The sequence below is a fragment of the Pithys albifrons genome, chromosome 19 (genome assembly GCF_047495875.1).
Source record: "Pithys albifrons albifrons isolate INPA30051 chromosome 19, PitAlb_v1, whole genome shotgun sequence".
In the NCBI taxonomy this organism is placed as follows: Eukaryota; Metazoa; Chordata; class Aves; order Passeriformes; family Thamnophilidae; genus Pithys; species Pithys albifrons.
The window spans coordinates 1,494,097-1,517,843 of record NC_092476.1 but is presented as its reverse complement, the minus strand read 5'-3'; the positions used below and the strand labels follow the sequence as shown (position 1 = coordinate 1,517,843).

General features: G+C 43.6%; 1 protein-coding gene across 6 annotated transcripts in view; it reads right to left on the bottom strand.

The window, feature by feature from the left end:
* CEP112 (centrosomal protein 112) overlaps positions 1-23,747 on the bottom strand; it is a 185,118-nt gene that overhangs the window by 89,818 nt on the left and 71,553 nt on the right. For all 6 annotated transcript variants that reach the window (XR_011699438.1, XM_071574015.1, XM_071574014.1 and 3 more), the window contains exon 20: positions 22,556-22,738. Coding sequence is in view for 5 of the 6 variants with exons in the window: in XM_071574015.1 (XP_071430116.1) it covers positions 22,556-22,738 (183 nt within the window). In the remaining variant the exon portion in view is untranslated. The remainder of the gene's footprint in view (positions 1-22,555; positions 22,739-23,747) is intronic.

Here is a 23,747-nt window from a genome sequence, read left to right as displayed (position 1 = left end):
TCCGTGAAATATAAACCTTATGAGCAACTGTCTGTTCTGTGGGAAAACAAGAGCTGCAATCACAAATCTCACTGCTCAGGCTTGACATCCAAAGGCACAATGCTTGCTTGGTTTCTCTGGAAAACTGGCTCCTCTTTCTCAGTGTTGGTTTCTTAAATTCTTCCCTGGCTGCTCAAGTGTCTGTTTGGGAACCAAAAATGGTTTGCATGGTCCAAACAGTAACTTGGGTACAGGAGCTGCTGTGAGGGACACACATCCTAAACACTCCATCTGAGCCAACTGTTCTGCTGCTAAACTGCATTAAACAGAAGGAATAAAGACTTCACAGTAAATAACAGGTCCAAAATGTTACTGCTACTTGCTGTCTCCTATAGATCCAAGTGTTGGAGTCTTTATTTCAGTTGTGTGGGTACAAGTCCCTGAAATAAAAGAGATCTGTGTTTTGGAAAGGATGCAGAAGTTGAGAGCGACTCCCAGGATGGCCATGCCACAGGAACATGCCTCAAACAAGGCAGCAGTTTTTAAAATGACTATTAATCCTCACACAGAACAACAAGCAGAAAGACAACACCAGCTTACATAGTATCCCAAAAGGAACAAAAATAGAAATACATGAACTGTATGACAGCGCAGACATTTCATAGGATTTAAATGGCACACTTTAATGCCCCATAGCTGAAGAAACTGCTGGCCAAGGTGGTGATTTCTATTTCTGTTTCAAAGCAATAACTTAGAATTCTGGCTAAGAATATCTGTGCTGAAATAGTGTCATAAAAAGGGTGGGTCATAAGCCCACAGCAATTTGCCTGTAGGGAAAAAATAGACTTGAAAGAAAAAGAAGAAGGTTGGTCACTCACTTTGGCCCATTTAAAATGCCAATAAATGTACTGAGTGTTATTTGGAAGGAAAACATGTGCTCTCAATTTTAAAAAGTAAATTGCATAAGAAAATATAAAGTTGGCAAAAAGTTCAAATTAAAATCTGCTGCTGATGTCTGAAATTCTGCAACAGTTCCGTGCAGGGATGAGAAATGGACTGAATGACTACAGTTTAATTAAAACCAATAATAATATATATTCCCTTTATTTTTCAGGAGCTCAGGAAGGATTTGCTTGGATGAGTCTCCAAGGGAGAGAGGCTGGAGCATGAGCACATGTTCCCACTCATGGTGATGGAATACACGGACCTCGCTGTGTCCCCTCAGCTCATCCCACACCAACCACAGCCACTGCCAGGAGTGCCAGGGGGGTTTTAGTCCCCAAACCAGGCAGGGGAGAGTTGAGATCAAACCCACTGCTAAGCTCTTCCCCAAGGCTCAGCTCCAGAGTCATTCAGGTGTTGCTTCAGCACGTTCACAGTGACAACATCTCCCTGCAGATAAAGCTGTCCCAACCCTCACTGCTCTTCACCCACCCCTCAGGCTGCCCAAGCTGCATTTCTCAAGTGGCTCCTGACAGCTCTTCAAACTCTTTCAGAAGTTTTTTGCACTGGGTTAACTTGGCTTCAGTCAGAGATGGCTGCACAGGGCTCATCTTGCTGTGTTTCATGGAACATTTAAAAAACCCCACAACGAACCAGCCCAGGAGCTCTGAGAGGTACTTGTGATGGTCACAAAGATCCTTTCTAGGATAATAACCTAAAATATTAGCCTGGAACAGCCCTCTTTGTGCCAAGACCTTCCCAGCATTTCCTCCTGTGGAGGAGCACTGAAGGGTGTGCTGGGAACCATCAGCTGGACCTTCTCAAAGGGACATTTGTGTCCTCCCACTGGCACGGGAGGGATGGATCCAGAACACTCCTTCCTGGGCACTGGGTTTGCTGGGGAAGGATCAGCCCAGAGAAGGGAAAGGAAGTCTGTGGGAAAAACAAACCTCATCCGGATGATGAAGAATGAAAAGGAAAATAAGGAACGAAGAGAAACGCCCAATGATTCAGGGGGGACAATGACTCTCTTTTTACCCATGAGCAGCCCCAGAAGAGGTGGGTGAAGTGTCCCCTCCCAGTCCCAGCAACTGGTGAGGTATTTACTGTAAAACACCACAGAAGGGATTATCTCTTGGAAGTGGATCTCACTCCTTCAGCTTTCCTGGGAGCAAACAAAGCTTTATAAAGCGCTGGGAAACAGATCATACAAGTTTCTCTGCCATCACAAAAATAACCAGTGCACTTAAACATGAAAGAATTCTGAAAAATAAACAAATATTTGCAGCTCTGAGCTTAGAAAAAAGTATGGCTGCAAGAACTTCAAATGTGTGTAATGTTGAGTCGTGTTTAAAACAAAATTGGTTTACATTAATGAGTTTTTTCTGCTGCAGCCTCAGCAAGTCACAACAATCCTTCTCACAAGGGATCTCATTCTGGTTTGGGGGAACTATCCCTGTGATTTTTATCCTTAAAAGAGTTCAGCAATCAAGGGCCAGGCACAGTCCTAATGGCTCTCTATCTTTTTTCCACAAAGCATCCTACTGAGTCCAACCAAACAGATCCTTTAAAATAATTGTTAGAATTTTAAATTCAAGAGCCATTGAAATGCAGTAACTCAAGTTTTTAAAGCCATCCTGTAAATAAAGCTTTGGAATGAACTCAATTATGCCCATTTTAAACAACTATATTGAAAATATTTTCTATACCACAGTAATTTCAATTAAAATATGTTAAGAATTTATTATCCAATTTTCCTTGTGACTGGTAAAATCAGCAATTTGTCAATATTATGAATCCTTTACAAGATAAGATTTGATTTGCAAGGAGAACTACTGCAAATGTCACACACATTGTCAGGGGGGTAATGATGTGGCAGAGCACAAATTAACAGGCATAAGTAATAAACAGCTACTTGGCCTTCCCAGCACCAACTATTACACTGTCAAGTTTAAATGCCTTTTGGGTAAGAACACACAGGCCCATAAATGTGGTCCTTAAGAGAGCAGATAAATGAAATGGTGTGAAATGAAGTGAAAATGAAGAACAGTTCAGTGACCAGCAGGTTGGTCTCAGCTCCCAAGAGCTCCCACAATCATTCCAAAGGGCCCATGGAACTCACCACCCCATCACTACAGGCAGTCCTGGTCAGTGGTCTAAGACTTCCTGAAAACACTAAAATATCAGCAAAGCTAAAACTTCAACACTCAGAGATGCACTTTATTATGTTCTTACACAGTATGTAAGAATATAATAGTTGTTCTCCTTCTTGAGGGGGAAAAATTCTGTCCAGAATGTTGGCGCTGTTGCACAACTCCTTAACGAGGAGCCACCTTTATCACAAACATTCACATACCCCACATATATCCTATATATGACACACTTGGTGATGGGGTGAAGTTATTCACACATTCACACATGAAACGTTGAGTTTGTAACTCAGGCTGGGTAAGATCAAGTTTGGGTCCTGCAGGAGAAACTCCAAACCCCAAAGCTGCACCCACCAGCCTGCCCAGCACAGGAGTGGCAGCTCTTCACTCAAACAGGTGAATCTCCAGGGTCAAACCCCCTGAGAGCAGTAAGAGCAGTGCAGGTGGGAGCCAAGGGGGAAATGTTTGCTCTGTCAGATCCCAATCCCCACATTCCAGGGTTTATGCAAAGGTCTATTGGACTCCATCCCCACACAACCTCAGCTTTTCTCACCTTTGCAAATGTCCCCCTGAAATCTCCCTAGAAAATATCCACAGGGGCTTGTAAAGTGAGGTGTTGAGCTGCCAACTTACATATTTATTCTATTAATTTTAACAGCATTAAGCTGCATTTAAAGGTCAAACCACCTTGGTCAGGCTCTTTACTTGGGCTTTCCAGATTGTGCTTGCTCTGAAAAATGCCTCTAACATTTATGCATCTGATAGAAGAATATCACAACTAACCCTGCCTGTTTTGTACCCACCAGGGTGTGATGCAGAGCTAAACATCCCTCTCCTTTTTATGTCCCAACATGACAAGCATCCCCTCACCCCAAATCCTGCCCTTAAAGCTCCTCAGAAGAGTCCAGCACCCTCCAAGACTTGATTTCTACTCTTATTCTACAGCTTAAGCATTTTCCTGAAACACAGTGAAGGTGTTGACTCCTGAAGAACAACAGTTACCTTCAGCTCAGTTTCATTCTCAGTAAAATGAATGAAAAAAAGACTGTACTCATGTTATTCCTATAAATAATCATGACTAGGCAACACTTCCACAGGTAATCCAAACACCAAGCTGTTCACTAACTCTGCCATGTATTTCCCAAGGTTGAAAGAAAACCAGCAAGACCCATTAGGAAAAGCTACACTGAAAATATTGGCCCCACTCTGCTTCTACCCTGAGAAAGGAGCAGCAGGTTTTTGAGATCTGCTGTGACGTGACATTAAACAAAACACAATTTTTGATGATTTTTTTTTTCCAAAAGGAGTGCACTGAAACAGATCTGGAATTTTACAGAAGCCAGTTAGCTGCCTAAATGCCAGTTAATGTAAATGGCACTTAAGCTACAAACTGGGCTTAAAAAAAAAAAGCAGGGGGGGCTGTGGGGAGAAAGAAATAAATTCAGACATCCATGTGAACAGCTCCACAAAGAGCTTAAAATTAACAGAGCTTATTTTGATTTCTTAATTTACATAAGTCCATTTGATTCCAATTTAGTTAACAGCAGCCAGAAAGCAGAACTTCATATAGGTTGGTTATTGTCACTGCCTTCTCAATAAGATGAGTTTTAGTCAAACAGAAGAACCTTGAGCTCACAAGTGTAATAAAAACAATGCCTTGCACTGGGGAGTGAAAGGATTACTCACCACGTTGAAACTGAGATAAATGTAAATACATTTTCCAGTTAGCAGTTCTAAGACCTGTAGCAGACTTGGCTCTCTTGCCTGGAGGACAGATCCAGAATAGTTTCTTATTACCTGATTTACTGTATTTGCTTTGAAATAGTGAGTCAAAAATTAAAACATCCAAGCCTTCTTTCTCCTCTGCTTTCATCTGATGACAGAGATGTTTACATTTGTATTCTTCTTTGTACAAACAAAAAGATTTGAATAAGGCTGCTCAGAGACCTACCAGGAAAGGACTCATTTCCTTCTGCCTTTCTATGAAGAATTTTAATGGAGACACTCACATGGGCACATAACAATCTACACAACTGCAGCAAGGGAATTTAAATGTGATGGAGATAGAAAAATAATCAGCCATAAATATCTGTTTAGTGCACTGATCCCCTAAAACAACTTGTGAGAGCAACACATAGATAAAATACAGAGTGGCTAAAATAATAAATGAAAATCTACATGTAATACCAGGTTTTCTGCATCATAAAAACCATAACAACCTATTCCTAAAGGATGGCCAAGGAAAATGACACCAAATGTGTTTAGTTTTCCCTGTTTTTCCTTATGGAAAACTCTAAAACTTTAATTGTTGTGTTTCAGGATGGGAAAGGAAAATATTCCTTCTACTTCTCCTTATCAACCCACCTCCTCCTTGGAAGAAGCATATTCTAGTTGACTGTCTTTGGTGTCAGTCCTGGTATCTAAGAGGTAAATGTGCCACCCCCATGGGAGGATGCCAACCCTGGAGCAGGAGGTTTTAGTCTAAGCCAGGTGTTGGGCTGGAGCTAAGGGCACCAGGTGATGGCACCTCATGTCACCCCCACAGCTGATGCTGTTTCAGGTGGCCCTCTCTGTCCCTGCATCTTCAAGTGCTGGTGGCACCGTTGCCAACACTTGACAGTGGCTCTTCTGAGCTGGCAGCCCTGCTGGAATCCTCCTGCTCCACAGCTGCCAGTTCAGAGAGACCAGATCACTCACAGCCTGATCTGCCCAACAGAAAGGACACCTGTGTGCACAACGTTCCTTTGCTTGAAATGGAGAGGGGTTTTGGCTCAGTGTCTTCCTCTGGCACCTCTACATTGATCTCAGTCCTTTTCATCCTTCTCAGTTTGTCCTTGAATTCAGCTGATGCCACTTCGTTTTCTGAATGACAAACAGGCCACTGCATCCTGGGGCAGGAATTTCTCCAGATTTATTTATGCAACTGTTTTGAATCTACTGTACTTTGAATAAATATTTATGTGTAGTTTAAATGTAAACTCTAAATACACATTAAACATTCAGATTCTATGAAATACCAGTGAAATAAAATAAGCCATTAAATACATCCATTTATACAGGACCATGTTTATATTTACTACCCACTTCTCTCCAAAAAAACCCTCCAAAACACAACATCCAAATTGCATTAAGAGACAGGAACAATGCATTAGTCCTACTGAATGCTCTGGCAGGGAACAGCAGCCGTGGGAAGGGTTGGAGGAGAAACTGTTGACTGGAAGCAGAGCACCAAATGGAGCTGCCTCCTTTCTGTGCTACAGTGAAGGCTTTTAAGAGGACATAATTTGCAGGCTTTTGAAATCTGCTGCTTTACTCTCTGGAAGCATCACTGGTTTGAAGGACACAATCTTATTACGTGAAAGGAAAAATCATGACTGTGTACCACATTTCTACCAACACAAAGATCAGGGAACCAGGAGAGAGATTATTTCTTGGCTACCTTGAGGTGGTAGTTTTGATAAATGGCTTCTGATGCCTTTGTGAGACAAGAGATTTTGGGTTCCCCCGTGCCTAATTACCACATTAATGAAGGCTGTGGCTATAAAGGAATAGCAGGGCTGTCTCTGCAAAACTCCTTGAAACTCAGGCACAGGAAAACAAACATTGCCTTCCATATAAATGACTACATTAGGAGCCATTACTGATTAATGCTGAATATTTTTTCACAGCCTGTGATGCAAAAGATGCCAAAGAAACGTTATCAGGAGGGTTTGTTTGCAGAGCTTTAGAAATGATGGTAATCTTTTAAACACAGTCCTCAGGTAGAGCAGGTAAGGATTAATTGGTGCCTTCCCCCTCCCCAGAATTTCTGCTGCTGAAACTGTGTTTGCCTCTATTGAACCAGCTCGGCCTAGACTGGCTTGTCCCGCAGTGACATGTATATTGAATACAAATCAGACAGCAGAGCTTTAAATCTGTGTTGCAGCTCTCATTTCCAATTCGAGCACTGTACCATAATCATAAGCTTCTGGTGGATGAAAGGAAATCAGCTCTCTGAATATTAGCTAATGCCACATTTGCAAGTCCTGAAGAGATCTGTGCTGTTTAAAAAAAAAAAATAATAAAAAAAAATAGATCATTTCTCGTGAACCTCTATATGTGAATGGCTTTGTACTGCTGGAGTGATAGAAGCGATGCCTGTGCTGGGATTAAACCCTTTTCATCATAAAACCTCATCTGGTTCGGAGTCCAAGTCCATCAAACCTTCTCCCTTTAAAGTCCCGCCTTTGATTCTGCATCAATTTATTCAACCCGCAGCTGGGTGGCTGAAAACGAAAGGACAGCAGCATTTAAACCAACCATGTTCCCAACTTGAAAGAAGGGCTATAATTAAAAAAATGGGCATAAAAGAATGGAAATGGGATAATATTTTTTAATGGTAGTTCAAAGGCCGACAGATGTCAGAGCCTTTGAAGATGTCAGTACACTGAGCAAGGAGTTGCCATTAAATAGTTTGCCTGAGAGGTGAAGCAGCTTTTTAATGACTGAAAAAGCCCTTGCAGACACATCCTTGTGTTTTTAATTTGTCAGAGTTTCTGCAGTATTTTCTGATTAATGACACATGATTATAACTGCATAGCACACATATTTTTATACCCTGTTAAACGAATACTTTATTCCACATTCCTTCAGTGCCAGATAAAACCAGGAAAGCTTTACAACAGAGTCCAAAACTATTCAGATTGCTCAAATATTTATGGTAATTTGAGGGGATTGGCCAGCTCCAGAGCTACTATGTGTTGCTACCTTTTGTTCTTTAATGGAGCTATTACTGCTGCCACCACAATGTGCAAGCATGAAGGCAGCACGTGACCCACTAAGGCATTGTGCCCTTCTCGTGCCCTAAACAATCAGAGCTTTCATAATTCACCAGGAACAAAGTCATCAAATCAAAACAACATTTAGCAAAACCCCACTGTTGATCCCCAACAATACCAACGATGGCTGGGCCAAGGCATTGTAAGGGGAAAATAACTTTTCCAAGGCAAAAAGGCATATTGCTAGGAAGCATCATGTCCAGAAGAAACACAGCAGTATTTACACATGCAGATAAAGTGCCATCCTGGGCTGGGAAGATGCTCCTTCAACATCCTTCACCTCTCTGTTAACACGTGCACACTTTTTCTATTTTCACCATGGATGGAAACTGTAGTAGCCTGAAACCCAGGGACAAGCTCTTTTGCTCAAAGGATGATTTCTTTTGCTCACAGGACAATTTCTTTTGCTCAAAGGATGATTTCTTTTGCTCACAGGACAATTTCTTTTGCTCAAAGGATGATTTCTTTTGCTCAAAGGATGAATTCTTTTGCTCAAAGGATGAATTCTTTTGCTCAAAGGATGAATTCTTTTGCTCAAAGGATGATTTCTTTTGCTCACAGGACAATTTCTTTTGCTCAAAGGATGATTTCTTTTGCTCAAAGGATGATTTCTTTTGCTCAAAGGATGATTTCTTTTGCTCAAAGGACGATTTCTTTTGCTCAAAGGATGATTTCTTTCACTCACATCCCTGCAAGAACCTGTTGTGGCCACGTGCCTGCCAAGCTGAGCAGGATGTCCCTGCCCTGGGGAGGGACAGCAGAGCCAGCACTCTGCCCTGCCTGCTATCACACCTTAGAGCAGTCACTCACATGGAAACAGCCTCATTACAAGGGAATTTGATTAATGTGCTGCTCCTTCTGCTCTTCCTACCCAGACTCAGCTTGTAATTGGATCAGAAATAGAAATATGATGGACTCAGCTAAAAATGTACTTTGTGAAATGAGTTTCCCCTGGACATTTACATGATTTCCAGAGTGTGAATATTTGGCTTGTTACAATCCACATCCATCAGAAACTCCTCCATAAAACCCGTGCTGCCTACCAGGAAGGGGAGGAAGGGGAGGAAGGGATCTGCTGGACCCTGGAGCTGGACACTCACTGCATCAGTGGGAGATGAAGGGAGCCCTGGATGTGTGTCCAAAACACTGTGCAGTTACCCAGCTGCAAAGGCAAGCACTGGAAATGTTGAAAAGGAAAAGGCTGCAGAGAGAAGAAACGTAATTCTGAAATGTAATTCTCTCACATGTATTTATTGAATGAAAACAGAGTCCTGCTCAGAAAAAATATGACTCTGTTAGGATTCTGCCATCAAGAACAGGCAGAATGGACTATTTTCAGGACAAATAACTGTAAATCCCACTCCCAACTAACCTGCAGCCTTCCTTCTTGAGTTATTCCAAAGTTACCTTCCAAAATAATTTAAAAGGCAAAACAAAGCCTGGCCTGAACACATCACCAGAACACTTGACTTTATCATGAGTCTCATGGAGATCTGAAACCTCAATCTACATTAATGTTACATTCCACACTTTTGCCACTTTTCCTGGCAACCAGACGTGGGAGCAGCCAGGAAGCTGCTGGGCAGGATGGGGTGGAGCAGCCCCAGGAACACCCATGGACCAGAGGTGTGAGATGAAGAGCTCCCTCCCTCCTCCACCCCAGCTCAGGTCCTGGCAGGTCCTGGGGGCTCAGTGTTGGCACAGGGGTACATCCCAGATGGAATAAAGGAAGGGAGCCAGCCCTACCCATCCCAAAGGCCACTGATGTCCCCAGTGTACAGAGATGTGGGACTTTCTGATCAGAGTCAGTCATTATTTTGGCACTAGGGCAAAATAACAAAATAAAATTAATCACTTACAGTTTAGCTGAAATAAACCTCCAGAGAACAAGGAAAAGGCATTTCTCTGAGCTGTGGGACCTTCTGTGGAATTTCAAACTAATTTTACAAACTAAAGGAACGTTACTCACAAAAGATGTACCAGAATTCTGAAGAAACATTACAAGATTGTCCTAAAATAGGAAATCTCAGACATCCTGAAAATAATGTTTTGCTACAACCCCCCCTGTGAGCAGGCAAAGCTGAGCCATTCAGAGTCTATCCATTAGAGGGCAATACTACATCCACACACACTCAACTCATGTACATACAAACACACACACTCTCACTCATCCCCAACTCATTTTAGCAGGAAAAATGAGGTTTTTCTCTGTAATGTTACCAATGGTGTATTGACAGCCTGGCCCTGTGCCATTCCCTCCCCCTCCACTCCCCAACACCAGCATCCAACAGACAGAAGGGACAATGAGAAACTATTCTTTGAATTTGCTCTCCCCCAAGGAAATCCATGCAATGCACAGCTTTGGAAGGCTCATATTTAGCTGTTATTAACCACAGCTTGAGGGGAGTGGACAAGTAGCATGGAAATCATTACAGGGGTTCCCAAACTTTGAGCAGACAAAAATGCTCTTCACGTGCTCATCTTCCACCTCAGCCAAGCACTTTTGCTCTGCCTGCAGAACCTTTGCCAACAGCAGTAGGGCAGCCATGGCAAGGGGCCACTACACTTTGGTTGTCTCTTAATGCCACAGACAGACCATGGGAGGGCATTTTTACAATGCCATTAGAGCCACCTGAGGGAGGCAGCTCAGTGCTGTGCCCTCTGCTCTCCTGCTCCAACCTACTGATAAACCCTGTGCTTTATCTCAGGTCCCCCCACCTGCCCCCACTTCCAACATCTGTGACATGAGCTCAGTGGGGCAGGAATTGCCTGACCTTACACATTTGCACTAACACAGCTCAGCCCTCCCAGAGGGTTCCAGCAATCCAAGGAATTGCCATCAGCCCCCAAAGTGCTGCTTGGCACCATCCTCAGCTCCAGGATCCCTGGGGCTCACAGGAACACACAGGCAGCTGGATCAGTCACAGATGACCAGGCATTCCTGGGAGCATCCACACTCCACCGAGCTGTGTTTGGGGTGGAGTTTTTTTTCCTTTGGTTTGTTTGTTTGTGGGCTTTTTGTTTGGTTTTCTTTTGTTTGGGTTTTTAAAAAATAGATTACTCTGCAATTACAAATCAGTATTTCATTAGAAACAGTAATTCAGGTAACAATTTCATCAAACAGCTTGGCTTTTTCATCCACTGCTGAATAAATATTAAATATTATATTAAACTGGAGGTTTCATTTAAGATGTGAATTGCAGTTCATAAGGTGCAAGATGAAGATGTGAAGTAACACACTGGTGATGTTGCTCTCCCAGCCAGGACACTCGTGCCCTTGAACCCTGGAATCCCAAAGGACACCAACTACAGCAGGAGAACACACAGCTCTCTTCAAGCCTTCCAGTGTACTCTGTGTTTGCAGCAGCTGCCTGTCCAAAAATCACTTTCTTCGCTGTTTCTCTTTTCTAAATTCATTTTACAGATGCCAATACAGCAGAAAGCAGAGACTACAAAAGAATTCAGGCTGTCAGACACAACTTTAGAAGAATTGTATCACCTGTGTGGAAGACTGAGTTCACTCTTGGTGGGATTTTCAGATCTGTTTCAAGTGAAAACACTGTGTCAGGGGGTTTAGGCTTTTTTTTTCTTTTTTTTTTTCCCTAAACTACATCAGTGATGATTTTATGAACTCTGAAGAACAACTCTAAAACCTTAAAATGGCATATTCACAAACAGGCCAATATTTTAGGGGTCAAAAGTAAAGCTTTCTCATTTGCAGTATTTCAGGAGGACCTTCAGAGATATGAATACAAATTATTCTGAGATATGTAATTGCAGTTTGCAATAGATTGTTTTCTCTATTAAACAGAAATCTACAGCATCCTTGAGACGGATTTCTGTCATTTTGTCATGATAAACACTCAGGTATTAAGTACCTTCCACATCAGGCACCCAGGCAGGATTCCAATTAGTGCTGAATAGAAGACAAAATGTCAGCTTAATAAGCTTCAATTTGCAAAGTCTTTGAACACTCAATGATATCATCACTTTGCCAATCACTTCTTGTACTTTGCCTTCTATTTTTCCACATCACCTTCCCTGTCAAAAAGAAGTCTTTCAAACCCCCAGAAAGGGAAGACATGAGCAATGTCAGTCACTGGTCTGACTGAGCTAAAAGATCCAAAAATGAGTCCCCAGTACAGAGAACTATGATGTGCACAATATTCCCCTCAAAGCTAATTTGCTGCCAACATGTAGCAATTGGGGGAAAAAAAGTCTACTTTCAAGTCATACTGGGAAAAATATTTTTTTGCATGAAATCCCCACTAAAGACCTTAAATCACTGTCACAGTCTGTGCTGCTCCTTCAAAGGAACAAACAGGGTTTGTTCAGGGAAGATGACAATCATTTCTTCAAAGCTGACTGGGCCAAGGAGCAGCTTTGCTGTCTGACTTGGTATTGAAAATAATCACTGCACTTTAAAATAATGGGGTTTGTTTCTGATTGGTTTCTTTAAAAAAGGGTTTCCAAGAAGAGAAAGATGATTGCAGGGAAGGTGTGGTCAGTTCTGTGAGGTTGAACATCCAAAGCCACAGCTGAGGACACAGAGTGATTCCTCCAGCTGGAATCTCCCCAAATGCAGAACCAAAAATCCCTGCTCTTATCTGGGTGTGAGGGAAAACAGGACCCCAAAATGGCAGCAGAGAAGACAAGGGATAATGAACCAGGATGGCAAGTGTGGAGCAAGGGGCTCCCAGGGCTGTGCCAGGGCAGCTGCTCCTGCCTGAGCATGCAAGGCACAGTCCCAGGTCCAAGAAGGAGATGAGGAATGGGCTCTCCTGAGCTGAATGGCTGGAGGAGGAGGTGGCAGCAGAGCTGACAGAGCCCAGCACAGTGACCCCCAGGCTCCACCAACCAGGTCCAACACAGCTCCTGGCACTGCAGTGCTGTCCCATCTTCTGGCTGGCACATCCCTCGGGGCCCAGCCAGGAGCCCTTTGCTGGCACCTCTTTGTTGCTCAGCACTCAGAGCTGGCAGCAGACAAGCCCCAGCCCATGCTGGGTGAGGTGTGGTGTGCCAGGAGTTGGTGCTTCCGTAGAGCAGCTCGGAGGGGCCGGATCTGACACTGCTTCCTGCAGGGCACTGGGAACACACACCGGGCATGGCTCTGGTGGAGGTGAAGGGCTGAAAGTGCAGAGCATTTGGCTGCTCCTCCAGCTGGTGGGACAGCAAATTCCAGACTTGTGAGGCAGAAAAGGAGACACTGAGGAGTTGCTACAGACACCAAGGTTGGGTCAGCACAGAAACAGCTGCAGAGATATTTAATGGTCAAACACTCAGCCTGTGCCAGCAGCATCTTCTGGAAAGGCTGAGGAACTGGGGGTGTTCACCCTGGAGAAGAGGAGGCTCAGGGGAGACCTCATCACTGTCTAGAACTCCCTGAAAGGATGTTGTACCCAGGTGGGGATGGGTCTCTTCTCTCAGGTAACCAGCAGTAGAACAAGAGGGCATGGGCTTAGGTTGGTTTAGGTTGGATATCAGGAAGAAGTTCTTTAAAGAGAGAGTGCTCAGGCATTGGAATGGCCTGCCCAGGGAGGGGGTGAATTCTCCAATCCTGGAGGTTTTTAAGATGAGACTGGACGTGGCACTGAGTGCCATGATCTGGTGATCACAGTGGGGTTGGACCAAGGGTTGAACTTGATGATCTCGGAGGTCTCTTCCAATCCAACAGATTCTATGATTCTTCAGATCCTCACAGAACCCACCACAGGCTTTGAGGGTTTCTCCCCTCATAGCTCCTGTCATGAAGCACAGGAACAGCAGAGAAGTCTCCCATTTCCCTTCCTGCCTGCAGCAGGAACAGGCAGAGCACTCAGGGCACCCAGGGCAGCACAATCTGCCACGAGCATCTCAGCTGCAATTTGTTGCTGCTTTTCCACTTGGAGGTTTCTCTCTAACACTTTAATGTGGGAGTGTGCAGAGCTGTGTGGATGGGCTCATATTTCTCAGCTGACATATCTTCAGCCAAAGAATGTCAGCTACAGGAGAGGGCAAGGCTTTGCACTGGCTCTGGGATTTCTTCTTCCCCCATCAGAAACCACATAAAAGAAAAATACAAATAAATCAGCTCTCCAGAATTGCTATTTATTACCTCATCATGAAACCCTCTACTGGACCCTGCAGTGGTATTGAGTAATATCATTACTTAAACCATGGAGAGCTTGTATTTATTACTCAAAATTGGGAAAATTAGCGTCCATATGGATCTTATTGTTTTAGGAGCAGTAATGCTGCCAAAACAAGTGGTGTTAACATTCCAGACTGCAGATTGTCACCATTTCTCACCCAGTGTTCCATTCTTTCATTTGGTATTTAAAATACCTTTGAATTGAGGAACTGAACAGATCACAGAATCTCTCCTATCAGATAAATCATTTAACAGCCAGACTACTGTTCAAAACCTGATTTATGGTGGCAGTGAGTGAATGGAATTAACATCTGCTGACCTATGGAAGAGAGACTAAATTGATTTTGGATAATCTTTCTTTAGAAAAGGGATGAGAGAAAAAGTACTCTAAGAAATTTAACTACTTAATTTGCAATACATAGCACCTTAGTAGGTAATCACAGGCAGGACATCCTAACCTCCATCCCTGGCAAAATGATGGAGTGAAACTTCAGGAAATTAATTTCCATCCATGGGAGGAATAAAAGAGTCACTGGGATCAGTCAGTCTGGATATACCAAGGGTAAATCAGGCTTGAATAATCTGATTGTCTTCTGCAGTGAAAGGGGAGAACTCAAAGGACATTTATCCTGGTTTTAGCAAGGTTTTTGATAGAGACTTTATACCCTCTGCACAGTCAAACTGAGGAGACACAGATCAGAGGATGTCCTGCAACTGAGGGGACAACTCACTGGCCCACAGGGTTTGAAGAGGAGGAATCAAGAGTCAGCCAACTACAAATGGCATTTCTCAAAGTTAAGTGGGGCTGACACAGCTTAACATCTGCCCCAGAGACCTGGACACAGGACAGTGACCCTGTGCCATTCTGTGGGTGGTCAGTGTGTTGGGGAGCAGGGCTGCCCTTCACAGGGGCCCCAAACTCTGCAAGCTGGAGGAATGGCCCACCAGGACCTGCAGGAAGCTCAGCAAACCAGGTTTATTCAGCCTGGAGAACAGAAGACTAAAGAGAAATCAATTTGCTGTCCTCAACTGAGCATAAGGAACTGGAGAGGGGACAGAGCCAGATTCATCTTGAAGGAAAGACAAGAAGCTACAGATCCAAGTTGTAACAACAGATATTCCAAGTGGATAGAAAGGAAGAGGAATTTCACACTGGAGTTTATGGCTCAACAAGGTTGTGAAACCTCCACCACAGCAGATTCTTCAAAACTCAGCTGGACTTGGCCCTGAACAACGTGATGGAGCTTTGAAGTCGGAGCTGCTTTGAGCAGGAGGTTGGGCACAATGACCTCCAGAGGTCCTTCCAGCCCCAATGATTCTATGATGCTGTGAAAAACCTTCAGGATGAATGCTGGGCTCCCATTAGAGGCTGTCCCTCCAGCCTTCCCTGGGATGTTTGAAGCAGCCAGCACTGCTGTGGCCCAAATTGCTGCACTTGTTCTGAGCACTACAACTCAACTTCCTTCCATTCAACAACTGTCTCAAGCAAATAACACTAAAAAGCAATTTGCAAAAGAACTAAAACCCATCAATAATGTTGTGAGCAAGCAATGCCTCCTCTGCACAGCAGACATTTACTGAATAAGTTCAGCTGTAATGTTTGGAATTATCTAATTTCATGGAAAGTACATTCAAAAGAGAAGATTTAGACAGACTTGGAAGGAATCTCGATAAGCAAATTCAGAGCCTGGCTTTGCCATCCACTGATCTTCACACAGAAAGCACATGCTGCTTCTGTCTCAAAATCAGGAGGTAACACTGTAAATGGAGGATTCCTGCAGACTAACACAGCATTTCTGCCTCTCTGTTTAGAAATTGTGTTACACCACCTCAAATGCTGCAGGGAGCAACACCTTTTGCATCTGCTAATACACTTGATCATTTATGACTTCAGTATTCCTTTATATAACTTTAATTTTAAAAATAATTCCACACCATGTGTAGCTTTTTGTCTGTCAGAGATGATCCCTCCCTGCATCCATCACACACAAACCCTGCATGCAAAGCCACACCTTGTGCATGTGTTAAAACCTGCAATGAAGATCCTTCACCCTGTTCATGGGCAAAACTGATCTCATTTTTATCCAGAGAAATTATTCCATATTTATGAACATCTATGCAGGAAATAATCACTTTTTCCTAAGCAAGAAGTGTTGGTATAAAATAAAATTACTGCCATATGATCTACACCCTTCCCCTGGTCAGGTGACATTACACACTACACCTTTTCAGCTGCCAATATTTCAAAATAAACAAAAAAAGAATATAAAAACATTGGTTACACTGTAATAATAACTACCAGATATAGTCAATTTTATGTTATAGAAAGAGAAAGTCTATTTTGCTGAAAAGAACTCCATCTCAGATTCAGAGTTCATATGATGTGATGAGCCAGTTTCTATGGCAACTGCTGTCTCTTTTACATACACCGTAGACAGCACAAAATGACTATTGTCTCCTAAGTTAACTTACCATTTTTAATCAGCAAGTGATAATTTATGCACTCTTATGTATGGCTTCCAAAAATGTCTTTAAATATTTCAAGTGCTGGACAGCCTGAAGTATAAAAGGAGAGAGAGAAGTCACACCTCCTGCACTGAATTCCTTGTTAATATCAGTCCTAATGAAGAAAGTCAAGGAAAATCGTGGAGAGGCTCAGTGGGGATCACCTGAGGGCTCTTGGAGGGTTGCACCAAGTGAGGGAGTGGCAGATGTTCAGAGTTGGTTCAAAAGGTTTGAAAGGCACCTCCAGCCTGGGCAGCAGCTCAGCAGTGGGGACAGAGCTGGGGACAGAGCTGGGGACAGAGCTGGGGATGTGGCACGGGACAGCAAACAGGGGAAAGGGATGTCACCTGAGCAGGGAGGGGCACCCAGACCCTCCCCTCAGTGGAGGGAACCCTGAGCCTGCACTGTGGGCTTCAGTTTGGAGTAAAAGCTCCTTTCCCCCTCTAACCTCAAGGACTGTGCCTGTGCTGCAGCCCAAATTGCTCCCACAGTTCAGGGGCTCCAGTACAGCAGGAACCAGCTGTGCTGATCTCGATACTGTGTTTGAGTATTCCCACAGGAAACTGTTGCATTTGACCATTTCACTGAACTCTCAACTTGCCCACAATACTCTCAGTGAAAGCCCAGCTGAATATCTCTGTAGGACCCATCAGATCCCTGATTCCAGCAGATATTCCCCATCAATGGGATCCATTGCAACCCTGAGTCAGCAGGCTGAGTAACAACCAAGGGAAACCACATCAGCACTGCAACAAATATTTGGTACTTCAAATACTTTACATCAACAGTCATGTTCCTTACCCTGGGCTGCCTGGTGGTAAATTAAACATGCTGCAATACAGCCAAAAGCTTTTGTTTAGGGAAAGCTAAAAGGGACCGGCTGTCTGTCTACAGGAGTCTGACAACAGCAACTCTCCAAGTAAAATATAACAAACAAATATTTAGATTGCAACTCTGTGATTTAGATTGGCTGCAGAGAAAGCCTGCATAGCAAGCAATGCATTTCTTCTCATGCCAAAGACATCTTCTACTAGGAAAAGGAAGCAAAAGAAAAAAATGAGTCATAGAATTTATTTACTCAAAATTGTAAACAGAAGTGACTTCAGTAGCACTGTCAGCATCTGAATGTTTCCCAGGCTACGTCTGTCTGTACCCTCCAGACACCAACAAGCAAATCCTTCCCACTGGCACTGGGAGAATAACCATGTGGGAACTGATGTTTGGAAATATTACAACTATTACATGAAGCAGAAGAGCTGATCAGTGATTTACTCATAGGTAGCAACAGGTCCTTTCAGACCAAAGGTGAAGAAAGTCTCCTATTGTAAATAAAATGCTCCCCAAATCCTTCCTATTAGAATAGCCCTGAAAAGTCCCTGCTACAGCAATTTTTACACTCAAACTGTGCACAGGTTGGGTACTCAGTTACCATTAAACAAGTATATAAGATCTCTCTTGGGTTTTTTCTGTATTTTCTCCTGTCAGTAGTTGACAGAGCTGTTCAGTAGCCACATGGACCAGCACAGCCACCCTTCCCACTGACCACACACAGAGGGGCAACATAAACCCCTCCTGTGCCCCCACTTTGTTGATGCCTTAATTATCTACACAGAGCCATAACTGTACACCAAGAACCTGCCAAAATGGAAATAACTATCATTGCTGGAATGAAGATAGTGATCATTACTGATTTTTCATTTTATTGTGTAACTCAACGGGCTCAAACAGCTTGGAATTCATGCAGACAAAACCAGGTGCAAAGCACCAGTTGCAGATGATTCCAAGTGCAGAGAAACACTCTTTCAAAGAGAAGCCAGAAAAGAAGTGATGGGATGTGCTATAAACAGGACACAAGGAAAGGAGCCGCTGATTTCTGAGAAGAGAAAGTGAACTGGGATGGTCAAGGTCAAGGGATTGTGGGAAGTGCAAAAATCAAGAGAGGAAAGAGCAAACAGATACATCAGGCACAGGATAATTCCTCATTAACTCTTCTCACCACCTGCATTCTCAATGTGTGTGTTCACCTGCCTTCAGAACTGCTCAAGGTTTTCCTTCCCCAACCAATGATGGTTTCTAAGAGCACTAAAACAGCTCCAAGGAGCAGTGATGTCCTCTTGCAGCAGCCTCACCTTTGAGAGCATAAACACTGTCTGCCAGGATCAGAGCCCGTGCCATCATCAGTGCCACACACGGGCACAACACACCCGAGCTGCTCTGCACCCAATTATGGCTGCAGGAACACAGCAGACCTGCCAATTATCTCACACAGACCCTGGGAAGGGAATTCAGCTTCCTCATGGAAACTTTCTTGTCTCTCCTTTAGTGCCAAGTGCTGTATTTGAAGTTACAGGGGTACATTTGATTTCTTCTTCTTCCCCAAAGGTCAAAGGTTGGAGGAGAAGCACAAAAATGATCTGTGTCCTCCTGGAGCTGGTGGAGGGCACATGTCAGGGGCTGGGGAGAGAGTGGCATTCAAAGGAGAAAGACAAGGGCACAACTGGCACCACGGCCCCTCTGCTTGGCTTATTAAAATCTCCTGTCTACTTAGCTGGAGCAAACTGGGTGGATTCTTCTCCGTAATGAGGAGTTTTGCCTCAGAAAACCACCAAGTCAGTAGCAAGACTGTTCTTATAAAAACAAAGGAAGATCTCTGTCATCCAAGGAGTTCCCTGTTTTGTGAACTAATGTATAAACTAGAATTATTTGGCCAACCAAAGCATAGCTTAGAGAATAGTCTCAAAGAAAATTCAGAAAAAACTAAATTAAATAGAAGTACTGATTGAAAACTACCCTTTTACAAAACCCGACCCTGTATGATTAGGTGCTGTTTAAAGAATAACAACATTATGGCTGTTCCCAGAAAACATACAGGATTTAAAAGCCTACAAGAACACAGCATGGTACAAAAGTCTTTGTACTGCTTTGACTTCTATTGACCTACCAGTCAATTTACTCCTCCTCAAGCATTACAGCCCCAGGTGAAAAAACCAGAGCAAGCCTCCTAGAAATGGAGAAATCCAAGAGCTAAAGGGGAATGAAACTGTTACCCAAAAATTCATCAGCAACACAAAAGGTGATTCACTTAAACCAAGGTCCTTTCCTGAAAATATATTAAACTTATATTTCAAAGAAAAAGTAACATTATTTTATATTTAGTTAAAACCTGGCAACACAGTGAAATCTTGGGGTTTATACTCTGGTTGTGGCTGAAGCATTAATAAATGTATTCATATTTGAATTAAATCTAACCATTCTGTGTCTGTCTTTCACAGTAGCTGAAAGTATGTGAAAGTAGGATATGCAATAAAAAAATTAAATTAATCTTTGCAGTAACAGTAGAATAAATTGCTCTGCAGGACTCAGCCATCGCTGTCTTTAGGAACATAGTGAGAAATACATATTTTAAACACGAATATTGAGAAATATGTATTCACTCCTCTTTCATATGGAAAAGGATTTAAGAAAGACAACCAGTGAATACCTTTAATAGTGGTGCTTTCACATCATTCACCCAACCCTGAGCAGACAGGTCCTTCAAACCAAGCTCCTCGTATGTGATTAACACTAATTATTATTTAAATTTTTCAAACAACCCAGCAAATCCACTCTTCATTCCGCGAGGCAAAATGGCCTCCTCTCCCATTTCATCTCACCTTCGCTGGGATACAAAGCACTCCTGAAAATTGCTGCTGTCAAAGAGGGTTCAAATTCAGCAGGTTTTTAAAATGCAACGTTGTCAAACAATCACTGGGTTATCTTTGCTACGACCCTGCCCGATGTCTCCGAGAGGATGTTGCCCGTTGGTCACATCAGATGCCCAAAATACACATTTTACTAAACATATGCAAAGATTAAAAAAAATATATTAAAAATACGTGCCACAATTCCATCAGAAACACCAGTATGGTCTGTTGAGCTCACTGCAAAGAGAGATGGATTCTGACACAAAGACCAGGGCAAGGGAAGAAGAACAATTTCAATTCCAAAATGGAAAAATCCGCGCCCTTGAACGCTGAGAGAGTCTCACTAGAATTCAAACAAACAACAGCTCTTTGGTCAAAGCAACTGCATCTCCCTCTCGGATTTACATGCCATTCTCATGGCAGGAAGGCTCAAATGACTGTACAGGGATATTCAAACCACAAAGAAAAGCCCTACAGAAAGGCCAAACGGTGCTTTTCAGGCCGTGCAGATCCTCCCAAGAGCTGCAATAATTCCCAGCTTTCCACGGAGCACCTGTGGGAGGATCACGGATCCTGCTGTGAACACAAAGCACAACCAAACTTGGGGCTCCAACCTTTGCCAGAACAAAATAGATGGACTCAGAGACACCTCCCCGTTCTCTCAATCTGCTGAAGAGAGTCCCCTTACCTTCGTATTTACAGAGCACTAAAATAAGTGGCGTGTGGACAGAATAATTCTAAAATTAATTCTGAAATAATTTTAAAACTGTGGGTTTTTAACCTGGGAGCTCCAGCTCTGCCTTTGAACGCAAACACAAGAGCAGGAACGCAGGTGAGAGGAAGATACAACTCTGAACAGCCACTGGCAAACAGCCCCAGAGCTGAGATGAATCTATCTCGGGCCAAAATGAAAAAGGCAAAGCTAAAAACCAATCCCTTGAACGATTTAAGTCTTTGTTTGCTCTTACAACACGGGGGAGAGTGAAGGGCGAGGTTTAATTTTTTCAGAAGCCACCTGAATAACCTCCTCCCAGGCGTTCTCACAGAAGTGTGTCCCGTTTTCCTTGGAAAACCACAATGGTGGCAACGGAGAAATAAGTCCTGGCTCTGCAAATCTCCCTCTTCCTCCCCCAACGAGCCGTTCAGTTGCTAAGAGACTTCCTTAAACCAGATTTCGATAATCTGAGTCGTCCAAAGCAAAGAAATCCCAATTGATTTAAAAAGTAAATATTCAACTTCAATTCAATGGCACTTCTAGTTGGCAGAAAAAGCCACAGCCTACCAGTCTAGAGGAAAGGAGAGTGCAAATGCCTCAATGTGGGAGTCTAACACCTCCTAGGAAAGGTAGTGGTGTGCGGAAAACGGGCGTTGTTAGCGATGCTTTGCTGAAATGTCCAGTGTTGGTATAAAATAATCCAGGCGTGAGAAGCAATTCTAACGCTGATTAGTAAAGATTATTTTCTAAAAACTCTTTAAACTACAAAATCACCTCAATTTTTTTCAATATGGACATTGCAGGCCTTTTTACTAAAGGCTGTTAGGAAAATATACCATGCCAGCCTTACAAAATAGGTTGAAAAAAAGGCAATAAGATGGTTTTTGAAGTGAAAACTCATAAAGATCATTTTCCATGCTGACAGTGTGCATTTCATCCAGAAGTTTGAAGAGTCAAATGCTACCCCAGCTGGGGGTTATTCTGCCAAATGGCTTCCAACAGTGACCACAGAGATGGAGGATGGGAGGGGTGCGTGCGTGTAGGAAAATAAACGTGATGGGAAGCGACCCCAACCCCACATCATCTTAGCAAACATCCGACACACGGAGCCAAACACACAAAGCAAATCTAGAATACAAAACCTGAAACAAAAAGACACGAACAAAGGGAAATAAAGCCATTTGTGAGTTACCTGCAGAGATTTAAAACAAAAAAACCCACACGAACGAGGCAGATACAATTCATATGGATTTGCCCAGGAAGGAGAAAAGGAGGGGTGAGTGTGAGGGCTTGGGGGGGGGAAAGAACAGATACCTTTTTTTCTTAAACAAATCCATCATGAAAGAAAATGAGACAAGATTATAAATAGGCCGAGTTATAGCGCACCATGGGATTTTTAATCTGGCTACCTGTGGTTTTTGCAGTTAAAGCCCCTATTCAGCACCGGGCAGGGAGGGGGGAAAGCGGGAAAAAAAGAAAAATAAAGAAGGAAAAAAGAAAAACGAAATCACGTTTATGAGCCAGTTTCGCAAAGGCTCCCCCAGCGAGCACCTCCAACAAAGCTGGCAAACAGGAAACACTCATTATCAGCAATTTCTAATCAGCGGCGCCGCTCAATCGTTATCGATCATTACCTGCCCGTCTTGCCTCCTGCTCGCTTGAGTTTGGCTCTCGTGCTCTGCCATGGCAGCACGAAGCTCCTGCTCCAGCTTCTCCATCTCCCGTTGGTGGTCTCGGACCTGGCAGTCCTGCAGTGCCTTGTGCTGCTGGAATAGGTGCGTCTTCTCCTGTTCATGCTCCAGCTTCAGCTCCACTATCTGATTGGACAGGGAGGAGTACAGTTCATCAATAGAACATCCTTGTCGTCATGACAACTCGTCTACAGCTTAATTTCCCCCTTAATTTCATCAAGTTGGCAATTTTATTTTTACGTCACTCTTACCTCACCTTTTAAAAAGCCACCGTTAGCGTGACAGAATTCCTGCAGACAATCCCAACAATGGAGACAACCGAGCAAATCCAGCGCATCCTTACCCAGTTTGTTGGGACAAATGTCGGAGCGGACGGAAAAAATAATATAAGGGGGTGGAAAAAAAAAAAGGCATCGTGGCATTGTGTGTCGGGTGCCCCCGATCCCGCTGCTGCTCCTCAGCAGGGCTGGGGAGCCTAAATGGTTAATAGGCAGCCTGTTCCTCGCCCCTCTGCTCAAGGATATCCACACACAGCCCCCCAGCCCAGCAATTAAAGCTTTGCAAGGTTTCTTGCTGATTCCCAAAGCGAACGCTCTTCCTGCGATATTCCTCAACGCTGGCGCATGGAGTTGGCTTCTCTTTTTTTTTTTTGGAAATCAAGGGAAGGATAAAAAGCAAGAAAATTATAAAAAAAACAACAAAGCTCTATTATGCCGTTGTCAGCTACGCTATCCCAACATAAACAGATGTATGTGTTCCAGAAGGGCACCTGCTGTGCCGCAAGCTTGCACCATGATTTCCTAAGAAGCCCTCTATTCTCAGGAGCCGTTCCCAGTCCGCACCACACTGGATGCTGTGACCTTGGCCACTCTTCGCCTCTCCCCGCTTGCCTGAATGGCAGCCCGAGACCAAGGGCCTGGTTGCCGCAGCTTTGATACTAATCCTCCCGCCTGCGCACAATGGCACCCTACCTGGCCTGCACACTGGAGCGGCCACCCGCCTTTGAAGCAGGTGATGAATAGGGACGGCAGGAAGCCGCTTCCCCACTGAACTCCGGGCCACACAGCTGCTAGGAACAGTCACTTGGATTTTTCTTCAGTTTTGGTGGATTTCGGAGAAGGAAGGAGGAGGGGGA